This window comes from Parasteatoda tepidariorum, chromosome 10, assembly GCF_982258835.1.
Source record: "Parasteatoda tepidariorum strain Cologne lab strain chromosome 10, Ptep-v5.0, whole genome shotgun sequence".
In the NCBI taxonomy this organism is placed as follows: Eukaryota; Metazoa; Arthropoda; class Arachnida; order Araneae; family Theridiidae; genus Parasteatoda; species Parasteatoda tepidariorum.
Window position 1 is genome coordinate 40,287,039 of NC_141764.1, and position 27,802 is coordinate 40,314,840.

General features: G+C 26.9%; 1 protein-coding gene across 1 annotated transcript; it reads left to right on the forward strand.

Annotated features, from left to right (window-relative positions):
• On the forward strand, positions 1-27,680 carry LOC107436829 (uncharacterized). Its single transcript, XM_016048643.4, has 19 exons — positions 1-463; positions 2,445-2,516; positions 3,995-4,118; positions 6,677-6,750; positions 8,384-8,505; positions 8,585-8,750; positions 10,365-10,528; positions 13,166-13,239; positions 13,329-13,451; positions 14,223-14,335; positions 17,215-17,354; positions 17,601-17,713; positions 18,411-18,505; positions 20,246-20,428; positions 22,103-22,171; positions 22,272-22,383; positions 24,611-24,746; positions 27,303-27,432; positions 27,542-27,680. Exons 1-19 carry the CDS (start codon positions 299-301, stop codon positions 27,590-27,592), a joined length of 2,226 nt encoding a protein of 741 aa, XP_015904129.3. The 5' UTR covers positions 1-298; the 3' UTR covers positions 27,593-27,680.
• The last annotated feature ends 122 nt before the right edge of the window (positions 27,681-27,802 follow it).

Below are 27,802 nucleotides of genomic sequence, written 5' to 3' on the forward strand. Positions count from 1 at the left end.
ATTCAGTGAGAAGTGTCCTTCAAACCAGCTATGAGCAGTAAATAACAAACTAACAAAGCTACAAGCGCACTTTTAGTTAATCGTGATGTTCTGCAAATCAATCAATCAATTTAAATCTAGTTGTTTTGATCTGTCAATTATTTTCGATTTTATCCCTTTCCGGTGCTAAATTTATTTCTAATTATGTTTCTAAGTGTACATTCAATATCTTATTCTTTTTGATTTAGTATCTATTCAATGTTTTTATTCTAAAATAACAGTTTTATGCTTTACTGTGCAATGCGCGTTTCTTATAATAATGTCAAAATTTGTTGGGAAAACATTCGAATCACTGAATTCTATTTTTAATAATTCTGGTCTGTTTCAAAGCGGTCAAAGTAAACCTTCCTCAAAGTATCAGCTACCATGGCTTGCAGATTCCAAATCTGTTATCAGAAAGCTAAAAACACTAGAGTCAGAGCAGGTAATTTTATCAGTTATTTAGCATTGCTATATTTCTGCTCCTTTGCTTTACTGTTTTCTCGTTAATGTGTAGATTATTACGCTTACCAATTCAAATTGTTATATGATTCAAAATATTGTTTTTTAGTTTATATATTTTCGGAACATTTATTTTTGATCTTTGTGAAATTTTTAGTCATTTGTTATTCTATAACTTATACCTACAAGTTGTTTTTTTAAAAAAAAACCAAACAATGAACCTAGTTACCTACCTTCTTCAAGCCAGCTGACACATAATGCCTCACGTCTCTTTTTCCTGTCACCCATGTCCTAAGCCAGTCCTCTGAACAATGAGCAATCAAGGAAATTTTTGGGCTGGATCTCTTATAACACAATCTTTTTCCTTCCTTGCCTTTTTGAAATGTTAAAAAAAATGTTACACTTCATACAACATTGTGTATATGGTAATGTAGTTGAAGATAAGTCAGGGGTCTGTAAAGACATTTTGTGAAAGGTCCATTTTTGTAAAATTGTAAAAAAATTACTAGTAATTTGTGAATATAAAATAAACGCTAAGTCACATTCATTCAACCAAGGTCCTGCTTTTGTGAATTTGTGCAAATAGGGGCAAAAAACTTTTTTCAAGGAGTTTTTAAATTGTAAAGACATACAAGATTATGCTCAACACTGTAAAATTATTATTGAAAAAAATTTAATTTTAAAAAATAAGCAGCAATTGCTGCTACTAAATTAGAGATGCAACATACAAATATTTGGTATTTAGCCTATACTGCTGCAGCAGAATATTCATTTCGGACGAATAAAGGAAGAAGCGTCTGCCGAAGACAGAACTTAGTTCGTTTACATCTGACTTTTTCCCATACCTATTTCGTGGGAAGGGTTTATTCGATTAACAAAACAATAATGAAGATAAGCAAATTTGTGAAGGGTCCAATTAAAAGATACATATATATTTGTGAAAGGGTCCGTTTTTAAGTTAAAATATTTTGTAAAGGGTCCGTTTTTATGAAAAGATATTTTGTGAAGGGTCCGTTAACAGACCCATATTTCTTCTAAACAGACCCCTGTAAGTGGTAGAATGAATGGTGATCACTTAATGTTCTGTTCTACAAAAGAAATCCGTAAATCTTTATCTCAGTGTTTTTAGATTTTCTTTCTTTTTTCTGGTAATAGGTCACAACTGAGCAGTAGCGCTTCGCGCTGTCGTGCCACAGGTCCCTGGCTCAATCCTCGGGCCGGACAAGGTTGACTCAGCCTTTCATCCCTTCAGTGGGTTGATAAATGAGTACCAAGCATGCTTGGGAACTGAACACTGGGGGTTTCGCGTTCGGCTGACCACCTAACCGGAACATCTGCTCCTGCACCCCAGAGCCCAAAGGTCAAGAAAACTGAGATGGGCACAGTAGGCCTTGGCCCTCTTTGGGCTGTCGCGCCGCTGAGTTTAGTTTAGTTAGCCATTTATTAGAATCTTTTTTCTTTATGTATAGCTTTGTGTATTTTTAATTTTTTCTCTATAAATTTCATACGAATAATAGACAAGTGTACATTTTATGTATGATTTTTACTTGTTGCTTGTGTGCTGCATTTTTTTCTTCTTTTCTTTTCTTTTTTTTTTTTAGTTTTCTGAGTACTTACATTGATTATAGACTTAACTGTAATTATTAACAAAAAAATAGTTATAAGAATTTTTAAACATCTTTCTTACTTCTGAAAATATAATTGTAATTTTTTTAAAAAAGGTTTTGCTTTTGAAAATTATTTAGGTTGTGTGTAATAAGGTATGTGTGAAAAGTTGTGGCGTTTAGTTTTGTTTAACTCAATGATTGTCATCCTTTGACCTTCAGATAAAGGGTTGTTCACTTGCATGAGAGTTGAGTCAGAGTCCTGAAAATATGAAACTTGCATTTCATTTTTTGTAGCGCTTTTTAAATGTTTTATTTTTATTTCGCTTACATTTAATTTATGTATTTTTATACTTTCAGGAAAAAGAAGAAGTAATAAAATCTTATTTATCAGAAGCTGAAAAGAGGCTGGCTGAGCCTGATATAGCTGCTGTTTGTATCTATTTATTATTAATTAGAAGTTAAAAGTGATCTTTTGTGAAATTATTTTATACGAGTTTCATTGTGAATTTATATTAATATTGCATATGACTTCACATGGTGTGCATTTTTACTATTACATATAGGGATAATTTTCCTATAACATATATGGTGAATGTCTTTATATAACATGCTTTACAGTAAAATTCATGAGTGTGATTTTTATTTTCAGTACTTTTCTATCCAGACTTCATAGGAACTGTTGCTGAAACACGTTAAACTCTTTTTTTCTTTATTGATTTATTTATTTTTATATATTTTTTTAACATTAAAGAGATCATTCTTCCATTTTTACTGGCAGTATTAATATGTTTACAGGGGTCTGTTTAGAAGAAATTTGGGTCCGTTAACGGACCCTTCATAAAATATCTTTTCATGAAAACGGACCCTTCACAAAATATTTTAACTTAAAGACAGACCCTTCACAAATTTGTTTATCTTCATTATTGTTTTGTTAATAAAATGTAAAATTTAAAGGAAATTTTGTTTTCAGTGTTAAAATTACTATCTAGGACTATGATCAAACAAGTAAATTATTTTTTAGCTATTTTATTATAAAATATAGAGCATTAGATACTTTCTAAAGCTAACACAGGAGTTAAAATTTTTTTTGCCTATGATACAACACTCAGCTAAGCCTAACCGTATACCCACTTTACCCCACCAGAAAAAAATTCATACTGAAAAGAATTTTGAAATTTATTCTTAAACTTCTGTGTAAATCTGTTCTTTAGATGTCCCTCTAACAGGTTGAAATAAAATTAATAGTTTTTGCCAGCTCTTAATTATATTAGAAGAAAGTTAATCAACAGCAGAATTTAACATGCTGTAGTTGATCATGAACAGATTGTTTATAGCATTATATTTTTCATCAGTTTTTAAAACTGAAATAAAAATGTTTGCCACAATCCCGGTAAATGTCTCTAAAATGCTAAACAAAATATCTCAATTTAAAATGAAGAAATAGATGTTTTTTTTAACATTACCTACTTTATCCCATGTACCCATTTTACCCCACCTGACCCTATTTTGCATGTATAATTAGTTGTCAAATTGAATTTAGTTCACTACAGGACTAGTAATTATTTAAGATTGCTTATTTTAACAACAATATATTTAAGTGTAAATTTTATTGCTGTTTGGAATGTTCTTGAAATAATAAATTTTTTATCATTGTTTTTTTAGCTAGTTATTAAATCCTATGGGTTGAACAAAAGTAAAATTTCTGCAAAAAACAATTGTTTTAGAAGATTGTCAAATAAAAGTAAAGTTTTAAAAATGCTAGAATTTTCTTTTTGAAACATATTACTAATTTGTAGAGTTTTTTTTTATGTCTTTACTAATAACATATGTTAAAACAAAATTAGGTCATATTAAGGAATTTACTTTTATGAAATATCCAATTTTAAATTTTTTTTTTCATTTTATAGGAAGAAATAGAAGATATTATAAATATGTGCATGATTTGTGAAACTATGGGTTTTCCTACTCCCTTTATTTATATTCATTGCTTAAAGCTTGCCCAAAAAGGGAATTTACAGCAAAAACGCACAGGTACTATTTATATTATTATTAATTTTTTTGCTGTATATTGTAATGTATTTTTATTATTTAAATTTTTACAAGCGCATGATGTGTAGGCACCATATAGCTTAATATATATTTGTCAGATTTCCACCTATTAATTAAAATTTTGTACTAATTCTAAAAGTGCTTATTTAAATAGTGTTGGGATTAATTTAAGTCAAGAATCAGACACAAAAACATACCTTCACCGAATAAAGATTTCTTTTTTTAAATATATTCTGTTGTTTAAATTATTCACTTAACTAATGAAATATTTAAACATGGTTTAAAATTTTCAATTTTGAGCCACTTAATTAACTTTTAACTCTCTACATTCAAAACAACTTTCTTTTATGAAAGGTATTGCAACTAAATAACAAAAAATTTGAACCATTTTAAAGTAAAATGGTAAATTTATTATTTCATAATAATATATATTTATCATAATAAAATGATTTATTTTAAATTCATTCATTATAAATTTATAATTTAATTATAAATAATTCAATTATTAATAATTGTGTATACAGAAAGTTTTTGATTTGGTGGGATGGTGGTGAATTTGGTGGAGGTAGCAGCAGTTATGGGAGATAGCAGTAATTTGCAAAATATTGTCCGTTGGAAGCTTTAATCTGTGAGTTAATGAGTTTTATAATTGTATGGTATATGGGCAATTCCACGGAAGTGTCAACTTTTAAGTGAATTTTTTTTTTTTTTTATGAATTGCATATTTTAATTTTAAAAATATATTCAAAAATAGCCAAAGTCTACATATTGCCGTTTCATTTTTGATAATTTTAAATTTTTTGAATCTGGCAGCATTCTAAAGTAATCACATGGCTGACAAGTGAATTGTTCACATTTGTGCTCAAATTGTTTTCTTGAAAAATACTTTTAAAATAAAAGAAATGTATCTTTCTTTTGCAATATTTTGATAAAAATATACATATAGAACAAAATTTAAACATTTTAAGTTTACTATATTAAATAAAAGTAACTTCTTTTACGTCATTCCGTCACATGTCTTAATAATATGCATAAATTTCCTGAGAACGAAGATAAGATGTAACATTGGCAAGTTAGATATAAAACCTCTTCAGAGACAACCTAATTTTCAAAATGTTGAAATTTTTACTAATTCTTACATAAATATTAATCCTGTTTATCTGTTACATTCTGTTTATCATTTACATATTAATAAAACATTTTTTAAATGAAGGCTTTCTTCTAGTAAACTTTTTGTCATTCCGTCACGGTCATTCCGTCACAGCAAATAGATGTTAATAACTGCTAGCCAACCTGAGGTTAATTTTCCAAATTCACATTTTACATTGCTTACACATTATACTAAAAGTATAAAATAGTTCAGAAAAATAATAGCTGCAAAATTCGCAGAAACTACCAGTTCTAAGCGGCATGCCAAAAGCTTGGTTGCCAAAATGTCATTCCGTCACGCAAATAAAAAGTTCGTAAATTTAAAAGTAAAAAAGATAGAAAATCCTGCTTTTTTAGTTTATGAAGCGCATTACGCCAATAATAATGATATGCATGAGAAGAAAAAAATTTCATTTGAAATTAGATACATAGAAACTTCAATTAATTGTTATTTTGCAAGTCAAAATGTCATTCCGTCACATATGGAATTGCCCATATAATAGTGTAGAACTATACACTTTTTTTGCTGTTCATGAAATATGCAAAAAGTAAAATTTGTACACTGAGATTTTCCAACTTAAGAACACTCTTTTGATTAAACTATTGTAATAATATTTTTCAGATTGTTGTTAATCTTATATTTTGAGGGCCAAATATCTAAATAAAAAATTTGTTCATTTAGAAAAAGTATGTTTTGTGTCCAATTTTGTTGTTTAAAATATCAATGGCATTAATTAATTTGCAAATTTCATATTTTTTCACCAAACCATTAAAATGTAATCTTATATTTTATGGGCCAAAAATCCAAATTATAAAAAATTTGTTTATTCAGAAAAAGTATGTTTCGTGTCCGATTTTGTTGTTTAAAATATCAATGGCATTAATTAATTTTCAAATTTCATATTTTTTTCACCAAACCATTAATATGGAATCTTATATTTTGAGGGTCAAGAATCTAAATTTTCAAAAAAATTGGTTTATTCAGAAAAATATGTTTTGTGTCTGATTTTGTTGTCTAAATATCAATGGCATTAATTAATTTGCAATTTCATATTTTTCCCCCAAGCCATTAAAATTCGATGTTAGTATGCAAAAATCTGATCATTATATCAAAATTTTATTAGGGTAGAATTTTTTTTTTGTGTTTTTTATATCTCTTTTTACTTTTTAGTAATTTCAGAAAGTTTTTTAATGTTATACAATTCCTTTAAAAATCATTTTTTTAAAATTTTAATATAAATATACCTGTTTTCTTAGCATAAAAACTATCATGACAACATAACTTAAAAAATTATCTATACATTAAAAAAAATTCTTATTTCGCATTTTTATATTGCTAATTTTTTGATAGATTACATAAATGTATTTTTACGTATGATGTTATATTTTAGGGTATACAGCTGTTGCATATCTTCTAAATCCGAAGCACGAGTTAGTGGTCTTATTGATAAACACAATTCAAAAAGTAAGTATGCATTGTTTATATCAATGAATTTAGCATTTTTATTCTTTCTCTGAATGCTACCAGTTTTTATTCCAAATTGATAATGAATATTTTCAAATCTAATTAATTAAAAAGTATTAAATACTGAAATGTATAAAATAATATATTTTTCATTTCAATAAAAAATAAAATAATTCTAATAAATAATTTTAATATCTAAACTTAATAAATCAAACAACAATTTTTTAAGTTTATAAATTTTCAATTAAAGTTGAAAACTCAATCAGCACATAAATGAATATTAAGTGTTGCATTTTTGTTTATTTTATTCATTTCTATGATTAAGCAATTTTTATGTTAGTTATTAATTAGGGAGCTTAACTTTTTCAAAAAGGGGAATTTTCTTTTTCTGAAAACTTCTAAATAATATCTTAAATTTTTTCTTTTGAAATAACTTTTGGAAGAGGTACCATGATTATTGCATTTATGGCTGCACAATGGGAAACTTTGCATATGTTTAGCTATTATCAATTAATATATAAGAAAGTGTTATTTAAATGTATACAGAGTGTAATTTGGAGATTATAGATCATCAAAATTCATTACAATGTAACATGAGATCTTTTTTAAATATCTATTTTTGGATTTTTTCTAAGCTTTAAATATTATTATTATTATTAATTTTGCAAAATTAGAAGAAAATAAGCTTTAATGTTAGTAAGAAGAAAAAAAATCCTTTAATACATTATACTAGGTAGGGCTATTAATTTTCAAGATTAGTCTAGTAACTCCTGAAAATCCTATATAGAATGCATACCCATTGTGTATTGGTGTAACATCCGTCTGTTATAATACATTTTTGTGTTTGGCTGGTAAAATTTTTAGAAACTTTTAATGTCTTTGTTTGAAGTGTTCTTTAATTTTGACTTTTGATTTTTGATTTTAATTTTAATTTTTCTTAATGGCTTTAGCAATATTAAACCATAAACCCTATTTCTTTCGTAAATTTTTTTTGTTTCTGAAGTTGTATAGAGGAAATACTCTTAGGACTAAACTTTTGCTGGCTTTTTAATTTCTAAAAATGACAATTTTGCTTATTAAAAAAAAATATGGATGGAGACTAAGAAACAGCATTCTGAAAAGTACTCCTGTAATTCAGATAATTAAATTACATTTCCCGTAACCAGAGGTGGAGGTTACTTTTAAAAATATTAAATGTGTATGTTACTCAAATATTTTTAGAAGTTATTAGATTAGACCTGGAAGTTAATAGCTAAACTTTGAATGAATCTTTAATTTGGTAAAAACAAAATTAAAATATGATTAACAAATATTTGGACCTAAATAAGACTAGATTAAATTAGTTAGTACAGATACTTTTTTTTTATTTCTCTGGCAAAGCATTTTAATAACTTTCCATTTAATTAGTGCTTCCTTGTTGCTTTTTTATTTCTTTTTTTTATTTCTTCATTTTATTGTTATAATTTGTAAAAAAATTTATAGGTTACTGTTTTCATTGTTATCATTCATTAGAACTGTTTCTCATTTTTATTTTCATTTTAAAAGAATTTTATTTTCACAGAAATGCTTTTCATTTCAAAATCTTTATGTGTCATGTTTAGTGTCACATTCATATTTATTTTACTCCTTTTAGGACCTGCTGAGCTCTAACTATTTGGAAGTTCTGCTTGCATTAACTGCTGTGTGTAACCTCATTAATGTAGAAACAGTTCATGATGTTCTTCACCTTGTAGAGGACAAATTAAATCACCCAAAGTAATTATTTCCTCCATAAATTATTTTTAAGGAAGTTTTTAATTCATCACAACTAATTTTTCTAAAATCTTTTTTGCAGATCATCTGTTAGAAAATCTGCTATTTTAACATTAGGTCATTGTCTTCAATTAATAGATAGTGCAAGTGCATATCAAATGTCTTTTTCTAAATTTGAGAAGGCTTTAACGGACTCTGATTTAGAAGTTGTTTCTGCTGCTATTTGTGTTCTCTATAAAATTGTACAGGTAAATGCGTAAAGAAATGTTCATAATTGTCTCTTAACTCTTATTTGTTCTAATATTGTGTTTTCATTTTTTTATCTGTGCAATTGTTTAGGATATTTTTTAATTTTTTACATTTATTTAATTATGGGCGTAATTGTTTTTTATATCTTTTATTTTTTGCATTTATTTAGTTATTAGTGCATTTGTTTGTGATATCTTTTAATTTTTTACATTTATTTAATTATCAGTACAACTGTTTGTGTCATCTTTTATTTTTTTAAATTTATTTTTAAGGAGGAGGATTTTTTATTTTATTTTTTAAATATGTTTATATAAAAGCAGTTTTTAAATCATTACCCATATATTATATATTGATTAAATTATTTTCACATCCACAAATACATTTTTGTCCCTCGGCTAAATATTCAAACTTATTGTTACTTTTAGAATATATACTATTGGTCAGTTAAAAAAATATATTCAAGTCCACTTAATCTCAATCATAAATCTAAAATGTTACAGTCAATTTAAATTTGTACACCAGTATGTATTATAGGTTTTGTATCTTATTTTCCTTTATTGAATATAAAGATTTCTTTTATGTGGAATATTTTTTTACATAATGCTTAATTGTTTGAATGGGAATTTTTAGTTATTCTAATAGAAAAAAAACTATATTTCTTTTTATGAAACTATATTTCTTATATTATCTATAAACATAATTTATATTTTAAATGCAATGATCTTTTCAATAAGGATATTGTTAAAGATTACATAAAGTATGTCCATTGACAAGATAGCAAGATGCCTCGTCAATTTGGCGTATTTAGTCTCTCCTTCCTAAGACTTCTGCTGGGATTTGATTATTTTTACTAGACACAGCTTTTAATGGAATTCACTCCAATATTATATATATTGTCCCTGGCTGTTTCAGAGGCTTTAAAGTTTACACACAGTTGGGGAACTTGATGTTGAGGCTTGGTTATTTCTATCCTTTGATCAAAATTCTGGTAGTGCAGACAACGATTCCCAATCCATGAGCTGCAGTTCTTAAGTAGGTTGCAAACAGTGTGTTACTGGGTCATGGGCCTCAGTCGAGAATCTAATCGAGATAAATTTTGATGTCTAATATCAGAAATTTGGAATGATTAAATAGTCTTATTGGGATGTAGCGTCACTCAAAAGCTCTCTGTGGCCTCTAGTCAATAAGGAAGATACTATGCTTGTTGTTCAGGGCTTTAATTCTTCAGCGATCAAGGTAAACGCTAAATATATACATGTACTTATTATTTTTTTCACTTGTATATTTAATAGTTAGTAGGCTTAAAAGTTTTTTTTATATACAAAATTATAACCATTAAAAGATTGTAAATCACTGGTGTAGTGTGCTTATGTACCAATATTGTGTTCAAATCTTTATTAAGAATGAATAGTAGACCGACTCAATATCTCATTAATGCAGCTCTTCTTTGACGTTACCGATCGAATTAGCAAAATTTCTGTCTGCTAAAATAAATCTTTTTCTTGTTATAAATTTGCATGCTAATTCTAATTGTTTTACAAAAAACTAGTCTTTCACATTACTTTGAAACAAGTAATTAAATGTCACATTTTTTCCTCATAACTTCACTGCAGGTTTTATCTGGTGACTATTCATATTTGATCGACAGCCTTGTTGAACTTCAGAATCAAATTTTATTGCGAAGAGTTCCTCGTAGCATGACCTATTGTGATATTCCTGCCCCATGGTTACAAATAGATATTTTGAAACTACTTAAATACCTCCAGAAAACTTCTGAGTAAGTTATTTAATGTCTAATTCTTATGATAAATTCTTAATTTATTTCTCACAAATTTTTTTATATCTTTCCCCTTTGCTTTATTGTTTTGTTATACAGGATTGTATATTGCTCTATTTATTGTTTTTTGCTATAAAATAGAATATTTTGAATATTTATGGATTTTTATAATTTCCAGTAATCTATTTGTTGTTATTAAAAGCAGTTATTTTTTCCAGTTTGAAGACAGTCAGTTTCCAACAGTTATTTTTTCCATTTTTTTTCCAGTTTGAAGTTCCATCTTGTTTTCTTTTTATTTTCAAGTGTCATTCTTTAAACACACCGAATTGTTTTTTCTCAATGCTAACAAACGAGTGTAATATTGAAGTTTAATGCATTGAATAAATAATTAAACACAATTTCCTGCTAATAGAATATGTAATCAACAAATTTATTTCAAAAAATTCCTTTTTTACAATAAATTTGGCCTACTGTGACATAACTGCTCCATGATTGCAAATAGAAATTTTGAAATATTAATATCCTATAAAAAAGTATCAAAATAACCTATTTAAATTGTATTCAGATTTAATTTAAACTTTCAGTTTATTTTTATAAAGTAATTTATATTTCCTTTTATTATTTAGTTGCTGTTATATTAAATAAACTTATTTTTTCTGTATAGGCGAATCTTTTTCGCCTTTTTATTAATTTAAAAATCATTTCTTACATATCACAGATTATTTCTTTTTTTGATTAAAAAAATTTGAACATAAGCGGTTTTTGGTTTAAAACTTCCAGTTCAAAATATTTTTAATCAATTAATACCGCTAAAAATTGCAATTAACTGAAAATTTATCTATTCTTAGATGTTGAACCTGAAATAGCCATTTTCTTTCATAGGGAACAGAACCAAAGCAAAAATGTTTAAAACCACATCAAAAGAAATATGTTTCTTCCAGTCCAATTGGAAGAAATCAGAGAAATGTTTTAATACAAGAAATATCAAATATTAAATCAATTATACGTGCAGTTTAATATTGTAATAAAGTTTAACTAATAATTTTAATAACTTTATAGTGTTTTTCATAGGCTTTACTCATATTATAAGTTAAAAAACTAGTTCTAAAATTACAAAAAAGTAAATGATATTCATAAATTGAGTGAAAATTTCAAATTTCAATGGCCCAACAATCTGGTGGCCTTCTCAAGAACAGATTACCATCTTGATACTTTTGTTTCTCTGTTCTTAATTTTAAGATGTTTTTGAAGGAAATCAATGTATATTATAGTTTTAGTTCTTCCTCTAGCTCGTATATTATACGATTTTGCCATGAAAATCTTTTTGACATGTCTGTATTCTTCCATTCTCATATGTCTTTCCCACTTTTTAATCTTTGTATTTTAATGAATTTCATTACAACTGGTTCTTTAAAGCTCTTATGCAATTCTAAAGTCTTCCTTCTTTGTCATATACCATAATATTGTATTCCTTTTAGAATATTTCAAAGTATTTTTCTTTCAAAAAATAAAAAATTTGAGGAATTGTGAAAAATCTTAAAAAAATCAATATGTTTTAAAAGGAAATATTTGAAATAGTAATCAAATTTAAATCTATAAAAATAATTCTGTATGCAGTTATTAGATATGTATTAATTTTTTTTTAATATAAATAGAACATACCATAAATTAAAACATGTGTGCATATTTGTTTTGGAAAATAAAAATATCAATCCTATATAAAAATAAATTACTATAAAGATTTATGAGAGTTATAAATTTTTGTATGAAACTTAAAATATTAAAAAAAAGTAAATTGGTTTTTAAAAATAGTCTCTAAGTATCTTTCTTCTACTTTCTTTCTTACTTCTACTGACTTTCTACTTTCCAAGTATCTTTCTTCTACTATAATATTAATACTTATCAATATCTTAAAAAATTATTATAATACTTTTCTTATAATACTTACTGCTAAACAATTGTATTGGTTGTTTTTAGTTTCTTCTATTTTCTATGATTTTTCCTGCTTCTTCTAGCTACCTGGAAGAAATGGGTTTCTCTGGAGAAAATTCTAACAATTTACATTCATTTAATAGGCTGTTGATCTCTACCTGGTAACATCTAGTTTTCACATTCTAGATGTTACCTTCAGACTCAATATTTTCCAAGATTGCTATAATTAATTTTTAATGCTTATCAATATATTAAAAAATATTATAATACTTTTCTTAAGTTGATCTAATTTGCTTGAAATAAATAAAGGGAATTTAAAAATATACATCTAAATGTTTAGTTACCGAGTAACTCTGATATGAGTTTTATTCCTTGGGTTACAGCAGTTTTTTTCTTTCTTTTGTATCTGTCTCATATTATCATGAATTATTGTACATATTTAATGAAACATCTCCACAAATTACCCATTAGTACATTATAAGCTATGATATTGTATTATGCCTAGTTCAATTCTTATAATTTTTGTCAATTAGTTTTGAAATATTCATGGTGACATTTTTTCTCCTGTTTTGTGTAGCAATTCCACAGAATGTTACTTTGAATCATAATATTTTTTAAAAATTAGATTATTAAACTTTTTAAGATTACATTTTTCAATCTCAAATAAGTAAAATTCAATTTTTAAAGTGTTTTTATATTTCATAGACAATCACAAGTAATTGTCCCTATGTTAAAGAAAACTCTACAACAGATTACTCTTCAATCAACTTTGGCTCATGGTATATCTTTTTGTTTTGTTTCATTTGTATTAATAATTTTTGTATTGAACTGTTTAAAATTAGTAAATATCTCAATTTTTTTTATATAGCAATATTATATCAAGTTATTGATACCATCAGTTGTATAGAAAGTCCTAATGATCTTGTTGAAATGGCCTTAGCATCAGTATCAACATTGCTCAAATCAAGAAATATTAACTTAAAATTAATAGGTGAGTTAATAGTTTGCTGAGCTTATGATTTTTATTTTACTTACTTATATTTTTTCAGAGTAAAAATGAATTTGTTGTCCTTTGGAATTTTTACTGCTCACTGATAGTTTCCAAATAAAGAAAAATATTAATTTAGCCAAATAGTTTCGAAAGGAGAAAAGGAAAGTCCAGATCTCTCAATACGTAACTTATATGTAGAACTGCTCTGTGCAGTATGCTAATACCAGAAAAACAACTTTTAGGGTGAGAAACATATGCAGATATAGCAGAGTATTATACTTAATGCTGTGTACCAGTGCATGTGCATAAGAAGCAAAGTGACGGTCAAGAGGTGAACTGGTTGTTGGTCGACTCTGTAATGGTTGTGTATGAAAAAGAGTACAAATAATGCCGCAAAATGAGACTTAGAGTAAATTTAGTGCTTTAATAAAGCATTTCTTTCATCACCAAAGCACAGAATGAAGAAAAGGATCATTGAGATTCTGAAGAACACAAGTTTCAACATTATTTGTTTATAGTTTCTTTAGCACCATGTTTTTTTTTTCTTACTCTCAACTATTATTGACTATATTATTACGTTACCCTTCTGATAAATCCCTTTTCCTTGTTTGTAGATTGAGCTGATTTTAAAACTAAAGACCAACTATATTTTTTTTGTCAGGCTTTATAGCACTTTTTGATCAGCTTATTTAGATTACATAAAATGAATGTATTTATGTTGATAATTAATTTGATTTATTTTACATATATTTATAATGTATTTTATTTTAGGTGTTGAAGCTCTTATTTTAGTTGTTAAAAGTCTGAAGCCCAGCATTGCTGCTGCTCAACAGGAAATTATAATGGAATGCCTAAAGCTTCCAGATGAAACTTTGCAGCATAAGGTTTGATATTTGACCTGAATTACTGTGATTTGGTGGTTAAAATTCTAAAAAGTTTAATTAATTTAATAATTGTGAGTAAACCATACTTGCCAAGTCTCCTGTTTTTTAACAAAGACTCCAGTATTTTACGACTATCTCCAGTTAACCCGTATGTTCTCAAATTTCTCCGTATTTGTTGAAGAAATTTTAAAAAAAAATTTGCTATCAAATATCCACCGATGGCTAAACTACTTCTTTTATTCCTCAATAGATGGTGCTATTGCCAGTACTGATGTTGAGTGTTAATAGTTTAAGTAATTATAAATAATGGTTTAAAAATTCTTCTTTAGATTAAGATTTATATACATCTTTTTCACTTCGCTAAATGTAAGTGCTTATATTATTTCCAATTTTGAATTTCTCTTTTTGACTTACATGATTATGTATGATGTATTAAAACACTTTACTTGTAGCCTAGAAAATGTTGCTAGTAAAATCTACATTTTATTTCTCAAATGTTAGTAAATACTGAAATGAGTGTTATTTTAAGCTGATTTTTATTAAAAAAAATTTTAATAATTTAATAACCCAGATGCACAACCTTTTGTTTCCTAGACTAAATGTGATAATTGAAGAATGAACATATTGATTACCTTTTTTTTTGTACGAAATTTAAACATTAACCTTATGAAAACTTAATGTTGCTCTTTCAATTAATGGCTTAAATATGATGTGATATATTGCAATGTTTTTATGTGTTTTAGCCATAAATTAATTATAGATTTTCATTGAACAATGTGATAATGTTATTGATACAAAAATATTTTTTAAATTAAGTTTATTAAAATATATATTAATTTGAAACTTTTTTTTTCTAAGTAAAAATATTCTGCTTATTTATTTTTTAAATATGTATTTTTCTAATTGATTTCTAAGAATATATTTTAAATTTGAATTTTAAGTATTGCATATATTGCTTAAAAATGAAATTTTAAAATTAAGTAGCATTTTTAAATTTTATTTTATTATTTATTTTGATTGGGTGTATATTCAAGATTACATTCGTAATCCTTGGTCACTACTTAGAATCACTTATTTAGTTACAAACTATTTACTCTTGATATAGAGTGAATACATAGCACTTTTCAAAGTCTTTGGAAATTTGAAAAACTTGATTGAAACAAATCTATAAATTTATTTACTTTTTGGGATAAGGCAAAGAAATAAATAGTTCAAAATTTTAGATCAAATCCTCAAATTTCTTTTTATTATCATTATTAAATTTTTTTAAGGACCTTTTATAAACATTCTTTGCATTGTAATATCATTGTGTAAGATTGTATTTTTAGGCTTAATTCAGGTTTTCTTGTCAATGTTAAGTTTTTATGAGTTAGGAAATTTTTTTTCTATAAATTATATTGTATTTTTGCATATTTTTGAGAAATTGTTTTATTTTGTTGAAAGCGTAAATTTATATTTTAGTTTTGGTTGCTACTTTTGCAAAATATATGTCCATAAAAAAATGCCTTTTGTAGAAAAATAAAACTGAAAAATATAATAATAAAACTACACCAAAATATATACATAAATATATTTGTATTTATCCTAAAATGCATGCTAATTGTAATATGAAAGTTTGAATTTGTTTCAAAATTTTAAAATTAACTTTGAATTTTGTTTTAAAAGAAATCATTCCTAAATTTAATTTTAGCTGAAAAGTTTGATGATCATGAGGTATTCTATTTTGTGTTTTCTTTTTCATACATCTTTAGTTGTATCGCCGTTACCATCTTTATTTTTATTTTTTCTATTCACACAAAAAATTTGTGAAGTGTGTGACTTTTCTTGGCTTCTAAAAATTCTTTAAATATGTGACTATTTTTTCCCCCTTTTATGTAGAAATTATCTAGTTAAAAAATGGAGGAATATAATTACATGTTTTGGAAACAAGGCCTATACTGCCGTGCAATTCAAAAAACAGCGTAAGTGCTTCACGATTGATTTCGAGAAAAGTGACTTTGCAGCAATTTTCTTTTCACACATATAGCTAAAATAGAATTTTAGAAAATTGATGAAACGAAATTTATGTTCGAAGTTTTTTTTTCAATTTGTAGATTATCATCTAAAAATGCCTTATATATAACTATCTCAATTTTGAATTTTTTGTCACTTACGTTGATTTTTCTTTTGCACAGCAGTATAGTTTTATATCGTTATTTTCCTTATTTTTCTAATATTGGTTTGAATATATATATATCAATATATCTGAAAATATGTGAAAAAGTTCTTTTATTCTGAAATTTCCGTTCAGTAGTATATTTGATGAACATTGACTATTTTGATGAAGATATTTATTCTATTTTCTATATTTATATTTTTATTACATAATTTGCTTGTGTGTTTTCTATTTTTTTTTTTACTTAAAATTCTTGAATTATGTGAGAGATTTTTTTTTCTTTTTGAACATAAATTGTAAATTAGGAATACATGCTATGTAATTTGTAAGGTTATTGTGTCAGTTTATTTTTACTTTAATTTAAACTAAAATAGAGAATAAATTTCTTTAAAAAAATAGAAATGAACATAGATAATTTGAGTTAAAACTCCCTAGTTTCAAATTCTCCTAAAGGAGTATTTATATATATTGTTTTAATGGAATATTTTAATTTTTTGTCTTACGAATTTTTTTTATTTTGGTAGCTAGTACAAGTGATAATTTTGAAATATTTTATCTGTGGTATTTTTCTCACTTTTACCTTTTTTTTATTAATTCAACCTGTTCAGTAATGTTTTTCTAATCATTAAATTTATGTATTGTTTAAGATTTGTTTGTTGCTATTGTGATTTTACCTTTTGTATCATTGTACTTCATATGATTACAGCAAACCACATAATTTTAGACTTTGGAGCTTTTATACCACTTGGCAAACCCTTTTAATGTCCAGGCAATTTGTAAGAAAATGTTGGATTTCTTGATTTCTGCTACAACAGATGCAAAGAAAAAGGAGTTGTCTTTAAAAATAATAAAATTAGCAAAAGCGTATCCTTTTTTATAACTTTGGTTTAGAGTTCTTAAAAAAGTGATTTCAAAGGAAATAGTATTAGTTAATGTTTAAACAGCATTTGCTGTTAAAATGTTAAACCTTTTTAACAGCATTTTGTTATTTTGCTATTCTATGAACTTTTTGACTTACAACTTGTTAAACCTTGTTTATTTGTTTAGTTTTAGGTTCATAATGTTTAGGTTCATAATTGAGAAACATAATTTTTCTTAACTGGATTGTAGATATTCAGATAGAAAAGAATGGTATATAACGGTTAATATTTTAGTTTTGAATGAGACTGGTTCAGTTTTATCATCAACTGATGTGTATGACATTATAAATCATATATCACAAGGTATAAATATTTTTAATTAACCACTTATAGTTTGGTTTAAAGTTAATTGAATTGAGGTTGTTATAAAATTAATTTGATATTTTGTGAAAAAAAATTTTGTTTGCAACTGAAAACCATAAATGTTGGCTTAAATGTACATTGCTGAAAAGTTGGTTTTAATAATAATTTTTTTTTTAATTTTCCTATTATTTCGATTGTAAGAACTAAGAGAAACTAAGTTAAATATAAATTAAACATTTGTGAGAATTTGATTTTTAAATCTTTTTAAATATCATTGTGTAATCATAAATAAATAACATACCTTATAATATCAATAGTATGCTATTTTTGAATTAAAAATGTATAAATGTTAATTATTCTTTCTTTGATAATGTGTAAATAAATTATGAAGCTATTCACATTTAGCAGCAAATTTGCATTACAATTCATTTTATTTATTTATTTTTAACTATTTCTACTATTTTACAATTTGCTTTTTTTGCATTTTTAGATTATAAAAATAAAATTTGTGCTCATAACATTTAATTTCATTGATAATTTATTATTGTAATATACTAATATTAAAAGTATAAATTTCATTTTATTCTCCCTTTTTTATTTAGTTTTCAAATTATATATTTTTGTATTATTTTAACTTCAAATTGTTATTGAGTTTGAAAATTCTGTGAAAATAATTCCCTGCTATCTTTTTAATCAGATACTGTGTTACGTGAACTTGCTAAGAAGTGTTGTCTTGATTTGTACAAGAGGAAAGAAAAGTTGTCTTATGAGCTTATTAAACTTTATGTTTCTGTAAGTTTTATATTTATATGTTTCTATATAATATTAAAAAAAAAATAATATAAAACAATATATCATCGTTGTCAGTCAATTCTTATTGGCCAAAAAAATAATATGAAGGAGTAATAATTAACATAGATGATCTGGAAATCTTCAGATATCATCAGTTTAATGTTTATAAAAGATAAATAAAGAAATAATCCATTGGTAAAAAGCATTTTATTATTTAATGGTATCATACCTTCCATCTATTATTCTCTGTTATTATTAACTTTTTATTTCGATTAATTTTAAAAATTAAGGACTTAAAACTAAAAGTGTTGCTCTTTTGTATTATAAATTAATAACATATTATTTTTTATGAAACGTTTTATTATTAAGATATTTATTTTCCTGTTTACAATTGAAAAAATTTATTACTTTTGTTGCAAATTTTAAGTAAAACTCTGTTCAGTCATTGTATGGAATTAGAGTAATAAATTAAAAATAACAATTAAAATTCAAAAGTATATTAAATAATACATATTAAATTTAAAATATCCTTGTAAATATCCTCAGTGGTAGGCGGATGAAGGGCTATAATTGCCTTATCGGTGGGCTAACCATGGGAGGTTTTCTTGGTTTGTAACACAAATGCGAATTTCGTTTAAAAAAATCCTCCGCGTAGGCTAGATTATCCCAATGCTTGATGCAGGAGTACCCTTATCTTCAGGGTTGGGTTCAAAATTACAGGACTACAAAATTAAACATTGATTTGTTAGCTATTCAACTCCGTTTGACAAATAAAATTAAATACAATCAGGAGCAAGGCAAGCTGGGACCAAGCTCCCTATTAATTTATTAATTCTTTTTTGCTGAACTTTTCTTAAATTACAATACTTTTTCTTTGTGTTTTATTAAAAAAAGTTGATAATAGCAAATTTAGCAGACTTGTCAACATCCTCAGAATAGTATTCTTATCTGAGGGGAGGAATTTTCTTTTTTTTCAGTTTTCTTGACGACAGTTGGTGTCAAATTTCACCGATAGGTTTGATTATTTTTAAGTAGATGGCCTTTAACTGTTTTCACCAACAGTTATAGCTTTTAAAATGTGTCTTTTCATAAAATATTAATTATAAATTTAAAAGATAGACATTATTTGAAATGAAATTGGTACAAATCTAATAGTTATGGAAAAAAAATGTTTATAAACATAGAAATATCTAATGTTTTTCATATAATCTGAAGATCTGTAGGCTCCTTATGATTAAAGGATTTCAAAATGTTCCCTTGTAGTGTATTTCTGTTCTGTGTTAAATGAAGCAATTTTTATCCATTTGTGAATGTTTGAGTGTTTTACTTGTTTGCACTTTATATTGAATCATACTGTTTATATAACTTATACACGCTGCATATCCTGTTTTTTTAATTTTTTATTAATGTTAATTGTACTCTGAGTTCAAGTCATGTTAATTGTAAAATGGGAATACTAATATAAGTTTAATATTTTGTTTAAAATAATGAGAGTTTGAAACTATCTTAAAATTTAAAAAAAAAAGGTTTTTTATTGCATAGTTATTTTTTTACATTATTTTAGTTCTTATTCATATCTTGTATATTTCTTCTTTTTTTTATATATATATATTTTCCCTATTTTTGTAGAAAACTTTTCTTTTTTAATATTTCTATTAAGATTTTAATACTATAATAGCTTTGATTTCTTCTTTTGCCCATTTATCGTTGAAAATTTTTTTGCTTTTAAATTTATTTTAGATTTTAAATTCAACTTCTGAATTTGAAGAAGTTTTACCTTACTTGGTGCCAATTTCTGATGAGAGTGCAATGACGTGGATATTTATTTCTTTGACTGACACACTTATGAAAAGTAAAGAAATAACACCAGATTTCACAACCTTTTTAAAGAGCTTAGATATCAATTTTTATTCTGCTCAACAGGTGTGTATTTATAACTTATTTTTTTCTTCTCAATTTAGTGCAGTTTTTTGCATTTATGTAAAATGAATTAAGCAGTAAATTAGATTAATAAATTTTCAGAGAATTTAAATTAGGTTTAATTGCATAATGAGTAATTAGAGGAACATATTAATTATATCTTTTAAAATTAGCATTTGAAGGAATAGATAGAAGACTGTTTGAAAAATTATTTTCCTGTTCACTTGGCTGAATAAATTAATGCTACCAAGTCAAATTTTAAAATTTATTAAAACATCATATAAAATGTTTTTTTTTTTTACCCCCTCAAATGTATGTATATGTCAAAGGCTGATTAAAAATAAAGGATTTTCTATGGTACTTGGTATATTATGGAAATACCAGCAACATTTGCAAAAAGCTTATGACATACATACTTTCACTAAAAGAAAAGCCTATTTTATTTGTCATTAATAAAATTTTTCGTTACATTTTCCCTAAATATTTTTCTTACACAGCAAGGGTGTTTCTCTGATGTTGTTCTATATAAAAACAGTTTGTGAAAAGTTAAAACTTATTATTTGGAAAAGCACTGTATTAAGTACAAAAAATGAGTGAAATAAAATTCACTTAATGAATAATGAAAAAAATGTATGTTTACATATTTTACATTCTTTTAAACTAATACTGATTTTTTAAAACTGACTTGTAATTCGATACATAAGAGTGACTATTGTTAAAACATATATGTTGCATAAATTTTAATTTTGGAATAGCATTGCATCAATGTGCAAAGTAATATTTAAAGAGTCTAAAAATACTTGTAGCTTTAACACTCATACATGATAGAATCTTAATATCACTGCTTAAAACATTCAAAAGTACAGATAATAAATTAAGTTGAATTTAAAAATATGAGCTGTAAAGTTCAGCTTGTAAATTTGTTTTAATTTTCTCATCTGAATATTTACCTATCTAGGAAAATTAATTAATTTAGGCTCTAATAATTATGCCTGAACCAAGGTGGCTCAAGGGATAGAGTGCTCACCTTCCAATGATGTAGCCCAGTTTCGAATCATAGTGCTTGCTGTTTGATTCGAATTTTGCTTCCGATTTGCACTGACCACAATGCTGCTGACATAATATATTCTCAGTGTTAGATTTATAATGTGCTAGAATCCTCTTGATGTTGGGCTAACCATGTGAGGTTTTGTGAATTTCCTCTCCTTGTAGAACAAATGTGGATTGGTTCGAACAATTAAGTCCACGAAGGCAAGTTTGTCGCCATGTTTGATTTAGTAGTTTCTTTGTCTTATCTTTGGAGTCCACAAAGATACAAAGTTGAACACAAATAGTCATTAACCCAAAAATGGCTCTGCTGTTTAGAACTGGTTATAAAATTAAAATAAAATTTTTTATTGCATCAATTACTCATTCAGAAATTTTTATGTTCAAACAGCAGTTAGTGGGATGCACTATTTATGATCAAAATATTATTATTGAAAAAAAAAAGATTCTTGAGGAGCTAAAGTATGACTATTATGAAAAGGAATAAAACTAATGCATGTGTAAAAAATTCTGAATTGACTTTAAACCGAAGTATTTGAATAAAAAAGGTTCAGATAATCAAGGTTATATTATATTTGTAAAATTTAACTGTCCTGATTATGGTTTTTAAAGTTTTTTTTTTCTTTCTAGGCTTTAAAGCAGCTTTTGCTTATCATTGACACCCTGCCAACTTTCAAAGAATATGATGTAAACGAAAAGGTACTTAATATTTGTAATGATTTATGCCATTTTGAAGTCTCTAATGAATAGAGAAGTTTTATTAACTCTTTGTGTAACTTTTATTATGTATGTTTTTAAGGTTGATCCTTCCTTGACATTTTTGGACAATTTTTTGGTGCTATCGTTAGAAGAAAGTGGATTTTGTTACCAGCCTCTTAGTTACCGCTCAAATTCTATCTCAATGGATGAAAGTAAGTTATAAATTGCTTCATTTGTATAATTTTTGTAAATCATACAAATGTATTTAAAAATTTTATAGTTAAAATACGGTGAAACCTTTAGAAAAGACCACCTCTCTGATGAAACCTCCTCTATTTACATCTACTATTGTGAGGCACAGAACTTTTTCCATAGACTTTGTGTTGAATAAAACCTTTAGGAGAGACCTTCAAAACCTCACCCAACGACCAGGTAAACCTATGCACCAAATTTGGAAAAGGCCAAATAAGGAGCACGAAAAAATATAAGAAATATTAACAGAACAAATAAGTATATTCAAGTGTATTTAAAATATTTGTGAGTGGCTCTTATTTAGCGAGGTCTTTTTCATGATCTGTAAGAGAGATTGATAATTTCATGTTATAGGCAGAGGGCACTAAAATCAATGCTATCAATGATTTAGAGTCAAAGTTAAATTTTAAAAAAATATTTCATTTTAGAAAAAAGGACCATTTTTATGAACGCTAAATTTTATTAATCGACCAGGTTTTCATAATGCCAGCACAAGTGGCCTCTCCACTCCAAAAAAATGACTATAAATAAAAATTAACATGGCTTGTGTAAAATCATGTACCTTCAATTACATTTTGAAGTCAATGGAGGTAACCCAGGGGTGATTGTGGGCCCAACTCTCTTTTACTATGAGAATTTCTTGAGTAAAATCATTAAAAAAATCCATACCTTTATAAATTTAAATCATTGAAATTTTCTAATTGTGATGTTCTAAATGGATCATATGCAGCATAATTTAAATGAGTAATTATTTGTAAGTTTACTTTTATCTCTAATCGCATTTATTATTCTACCAGAAAAAATATTTACAAATTAAAGAGATGCCAAGTATAAATTCTAGTTCTAATATTTTTAAATAAAATATACAAGAAATTTTATGTATAAATGTGATCGATGATTTCTTAAAACTTCTGGACTTCTATGAAAAATCCGGATTTTTTCCGGAGCACAATCACCCCTGGTAACCTCCATTAACAACCATTTTATTGTATAACAAAGAGTGATCACTCTCGAGAGGTTTCATTGTACTCCAAAATGAATTTTTTTAATAATAATTGCCTCATTTTATATTTTTATTATTATGCAATTGCTATACTACTTACATCTGCTCTAAAATTTAATATTTAACAATTGTTTCACTTTTACTATTCAATACCTGTAGCAACATATTTAAAATAAAATAAAATAATTAAAGATTCTCAATTTCTTATTTAAAATGTTTTGATAATATTTAATTCATAAAAATTTAATCTTTAATTAATAATCCTATTAATGGCCAATGTTTAACTGTTCATGTGTCTTTCAATAATGTATTACCTAAAATAAAAATTTTCTCTAAAGATAGTTTTGCAAAACATAGAGAAAATTTATCATATTTATATCAAGATTTGTAAAGATAAAATTTGCTGCTCAATATTTTTAAATATTCCATATTAATTAGATATCTATCTTATATTTAATAATATGATAATACTTATTTTATATATAAATATGAAATAAACATTTCATATTTATCTTTATTGCATTTTATTTTTCCCAATGAAAAGAATGTTTCCCTTTTCTTCAAACTTTACTGTAAGTATATTTGGTACTTTGGGATTATCCCATCAACCATTGTCGCCAAAAGGTAGCTTCTACACCAACAACCACAAATTTGATTGTTCAATGTATAATTATAAAAAAATAAAAGTTTTTAGTTTGTTTTGATTCTTTTAATTACGCATTTACATTTTTTTTGTTATCATTATTTTACTATTATTATTTGATAAATTTTAATGTGTTTAGAATTTTTATTTTGGAAACTGTTTTTCATTATGATGGCGCTAAAGGATTTCCACATTCCGAGCATTGACAGGATAGTCCCAAAGTACCATATTTTTTACCGTATTTACGCACATAACTAATTTTTTAAATTTAATAAAAAATATTTTTATGATATTTAATTATGTTCATTTAAAGCATAGATAAGTAAAATAAATACAAATATATTTCAAAAAAAAATTATTAGGTCTTTATGCATAATGTAAATTGTAATTAAATCATTTAAAATTTACTAAAATTGTAAATTGGAATAAAAAATTTTAAGTGTTCACCTGTTGTTTTGCATACCTTGTTGAAGTAAAAATGTATATTGATACAGATTTCAAACTATTTTCAAATTAATTTATTTATTTATTGATTCAAAAGGTCAACATATATCCAAAGTTGACATTACATCAAGCTTCAGTGATGTTTCAATTGCTCAAGAATCTGTAAATAGCCAATCCCAAATATCCGGAACTTATAATGCCATTAGTTCACCCAGCACTTCATTTCAAAGCATGTAAGTAGAGCCTTTTACTTTTATTCATTTTTTAAATATATTAAGTTGACGATAACTTTTATCCATTTATATATAATGAAATCTCATTTAATTTGCTTTCAATATTAATTATTACAACTTTCACTTGTAATATTTTAACAAACAAAAATATTTTAACATATCATTACTGGAGAAAAGCCCATCTAATTGCTGCAAATTTGACCTTCTGTCTCACCTTTTGAGTTTGGTTATTTTCAAGTCTACCTGAGAGTTACTCCAATCGCCACATGAGTAAACGACCAGTGACTTTTTCCCATCACTTTTTTAAAAGATTGTTAAATGATAGAACAGAATTGTTAAAATGCTCAGTGCGACCATTCAGAATCTATCAAATTGTAGAAAGATTTATGTGGGGGGAGAATTGTTTTTAGCAATTAACGTATTTCAAAGTTGTAATGTATACATTAAATGTAAACTCATGTTTGTGAAAATTGCAATACCATGAAGGAATCGTCATAATTGAATGAAATTTACTACACAGTTGAGTGGTAGTGGTACCAATAAATTATTAAACTTTCAAAGCAAGCAAACAATAACAAGAGATTGAAATCAGTATTTTGTGTGGCCATCACGCACCGCAATAAGCGCTGCTACAGGACGTGGCATGGAGTCAAGCAAATTTTGAATGTCTGTCTGAGGAAGAGCATTCTATATAGTTTGTATGCGTACCCAAAGTTCGTCTGTAGAAACAACAGGACGAGGATCACGAGCGAGGCACCGACCAACGAAATGGCACACATGTTCAATCGGTGACATATCTGGGGAATACGCAGGCCAAGGATGAAGCTGTACCTGCTACAATGCAAGGAAGGATTGAACAGTCCTAGCAATATGAGGGCGAACATTGTCTTGTTGAAATACTGGCAAGGCTTGAAGGAAGGGAGCAGCTTGGGGCTGTAAAACTTCACTGACGTACCGGTTGTTGTTCAGATTACCCACAATTCGTAGCAATTGAGATCGTCCATGATATGCTATGGCACACCAGACCATAACTCCGGGCGTTCGTCCACTGTGGCGTTCGATAATGCACTCCGGAAGGTGACGTTCACCGGCATAGCTTCTGACACGAATGCGGCCATCATGGTACCACAAATTAAAGCGGGATTCGTCAGAAAGCACGACACGCTGCCAATCAGCACACCAGTCCCTATGCTGGCTATTGGCCCATTGTAGTCGCAAGCGGCTATGGTTTAGCGTGATGGTGATCCTGTGTAAAGGAGTCCCTGCGCGCAGTTCAGGCTGCAGTTGACGTCTACGAATTGATGAAGCACACAATGAAACACCTGTAGCTATTGACCACTGTGCTGCCAGTTGTCTAGAGGAAGCCGTATGGTCTTTCAGCGCCATGCGGACCAGGTGTCTATCATCGCGAGCTGATGTGACATTTCGGGATCCACTCCCGGATTCCCGAGTTGTCTGACACTCGTTCGTCCACTGTTTCCAAACACGCATCACTGTGCTGCTGTTACGCTGCACACGAGCGGCTACTGCACGATAAGACAATCCAGCTTCACGAAGGCCAACGATTCTCCCCCTTTCAAACTCCGTAAATTGTTGAAATCTCATTCTCTTTCGACGAAGAGGCATAAGTAATGTCTGAACTAGCGTTTACCACTAGCAGATAACCACCAATAACCATACATGTGTCGCTACAGCCGTCTATTTGTTAGGATCCATCCGCCATTCAGAGGGTGCTGCTCAGCATACACATGCGTTACGGGTCTGTAATTCTAATCATTTGCATATTATGCTCTATTTTACATTTCCTGAAAATTTCAGCACACTCGCATAAGTCCTTCATGGTGTTGCAATTCTCACAAACATGAGTTTATTTTGTTTCCTCAAATATTTTTACATAAAGTTCTTTAAAGTGAGTGAGTATATTTAACTAAATTTTGTCACATACTTATATTTGTGAATTAACTTTTTATAGCTGTAGATTTCTAATATGATTTTTTTTAAAAATGAATTTTAATCCAAACAAAAAAGAAATTTCAAAAAGTTGCTATTAAATAGAAGAGACTTAATTTAAAAAGTCAAAAAACAACTCCTTCAAAAAGAAAAAAAAATTCAAAATTTGTTTTTTAAAGATATGTTAGCAGGACAGTACTTCATCAGGGGACACACTGCCTGCTAACATACAGGAGCTTTTCTGTTGTCAGTGCTCCGAGGCCCCATAATGGAAAGTCAAATAAGAAAAAGCAATTAGCAAAATTGAAATGTAAATGCAAAGATAAATAAATATTAAACAATAAATAAAGATAAAATATGATATTGATTATGAAAAGGACTTACCTATAGCGATTACTGACTCATTAAGAAAAAAGTTGCTACTAAGTCCACTGGCTACTAACTGAAAATTTAAATTTTCAGGTATACTTCCAGGGTTTTTGGGGTTGATTTTAATATGCGTCTTATGAAAATATTTTTAGATTTTGATCCAATGAATATTTCTGGGGATATTTTACTATTTCCATTTTTCTTGGGACACCCTATAAATTTAATTTTGTGTTTTAGGTCTGGCAGTAGAAATTTATCATTTCAAGTACCCAAGGCACTTAAAAATCTTTGGACAGAGGAAGGGCGTAAGAATAAATCAATTACCAAAACGCTATCAGTGGAAGATGTTGAAACAGATTCAATTCAAGTAATATATTTTTTCTTTTATCTAAATCTTTACTATACAAAAAAAAAAAAAAATAATTGTTTATGCTTTAATTTTTTTAATTTTTAAAAATTTTTTTTTTTAAATGTAGACTGAAAAAGGGAAGGAGGACTTTTCAGAACTCTTCGCTGGAGTATCGTGAGAAAAAATGTTTCAGAAATTCTGCCAAATGAGTTTGTTTCTGTATTATAAAATTTAAATAATATTATTAAAAAGGTTTTAATATTGTATTCATTTTTACTCTTATTTAATTTTATTTTACTTAATTTTCAGTGGAAAGCATTTTAATATATTTTAAAATTTAACCTAATATGCTTATTAATTAAAGCAGACAATATATTATGTTACAAAA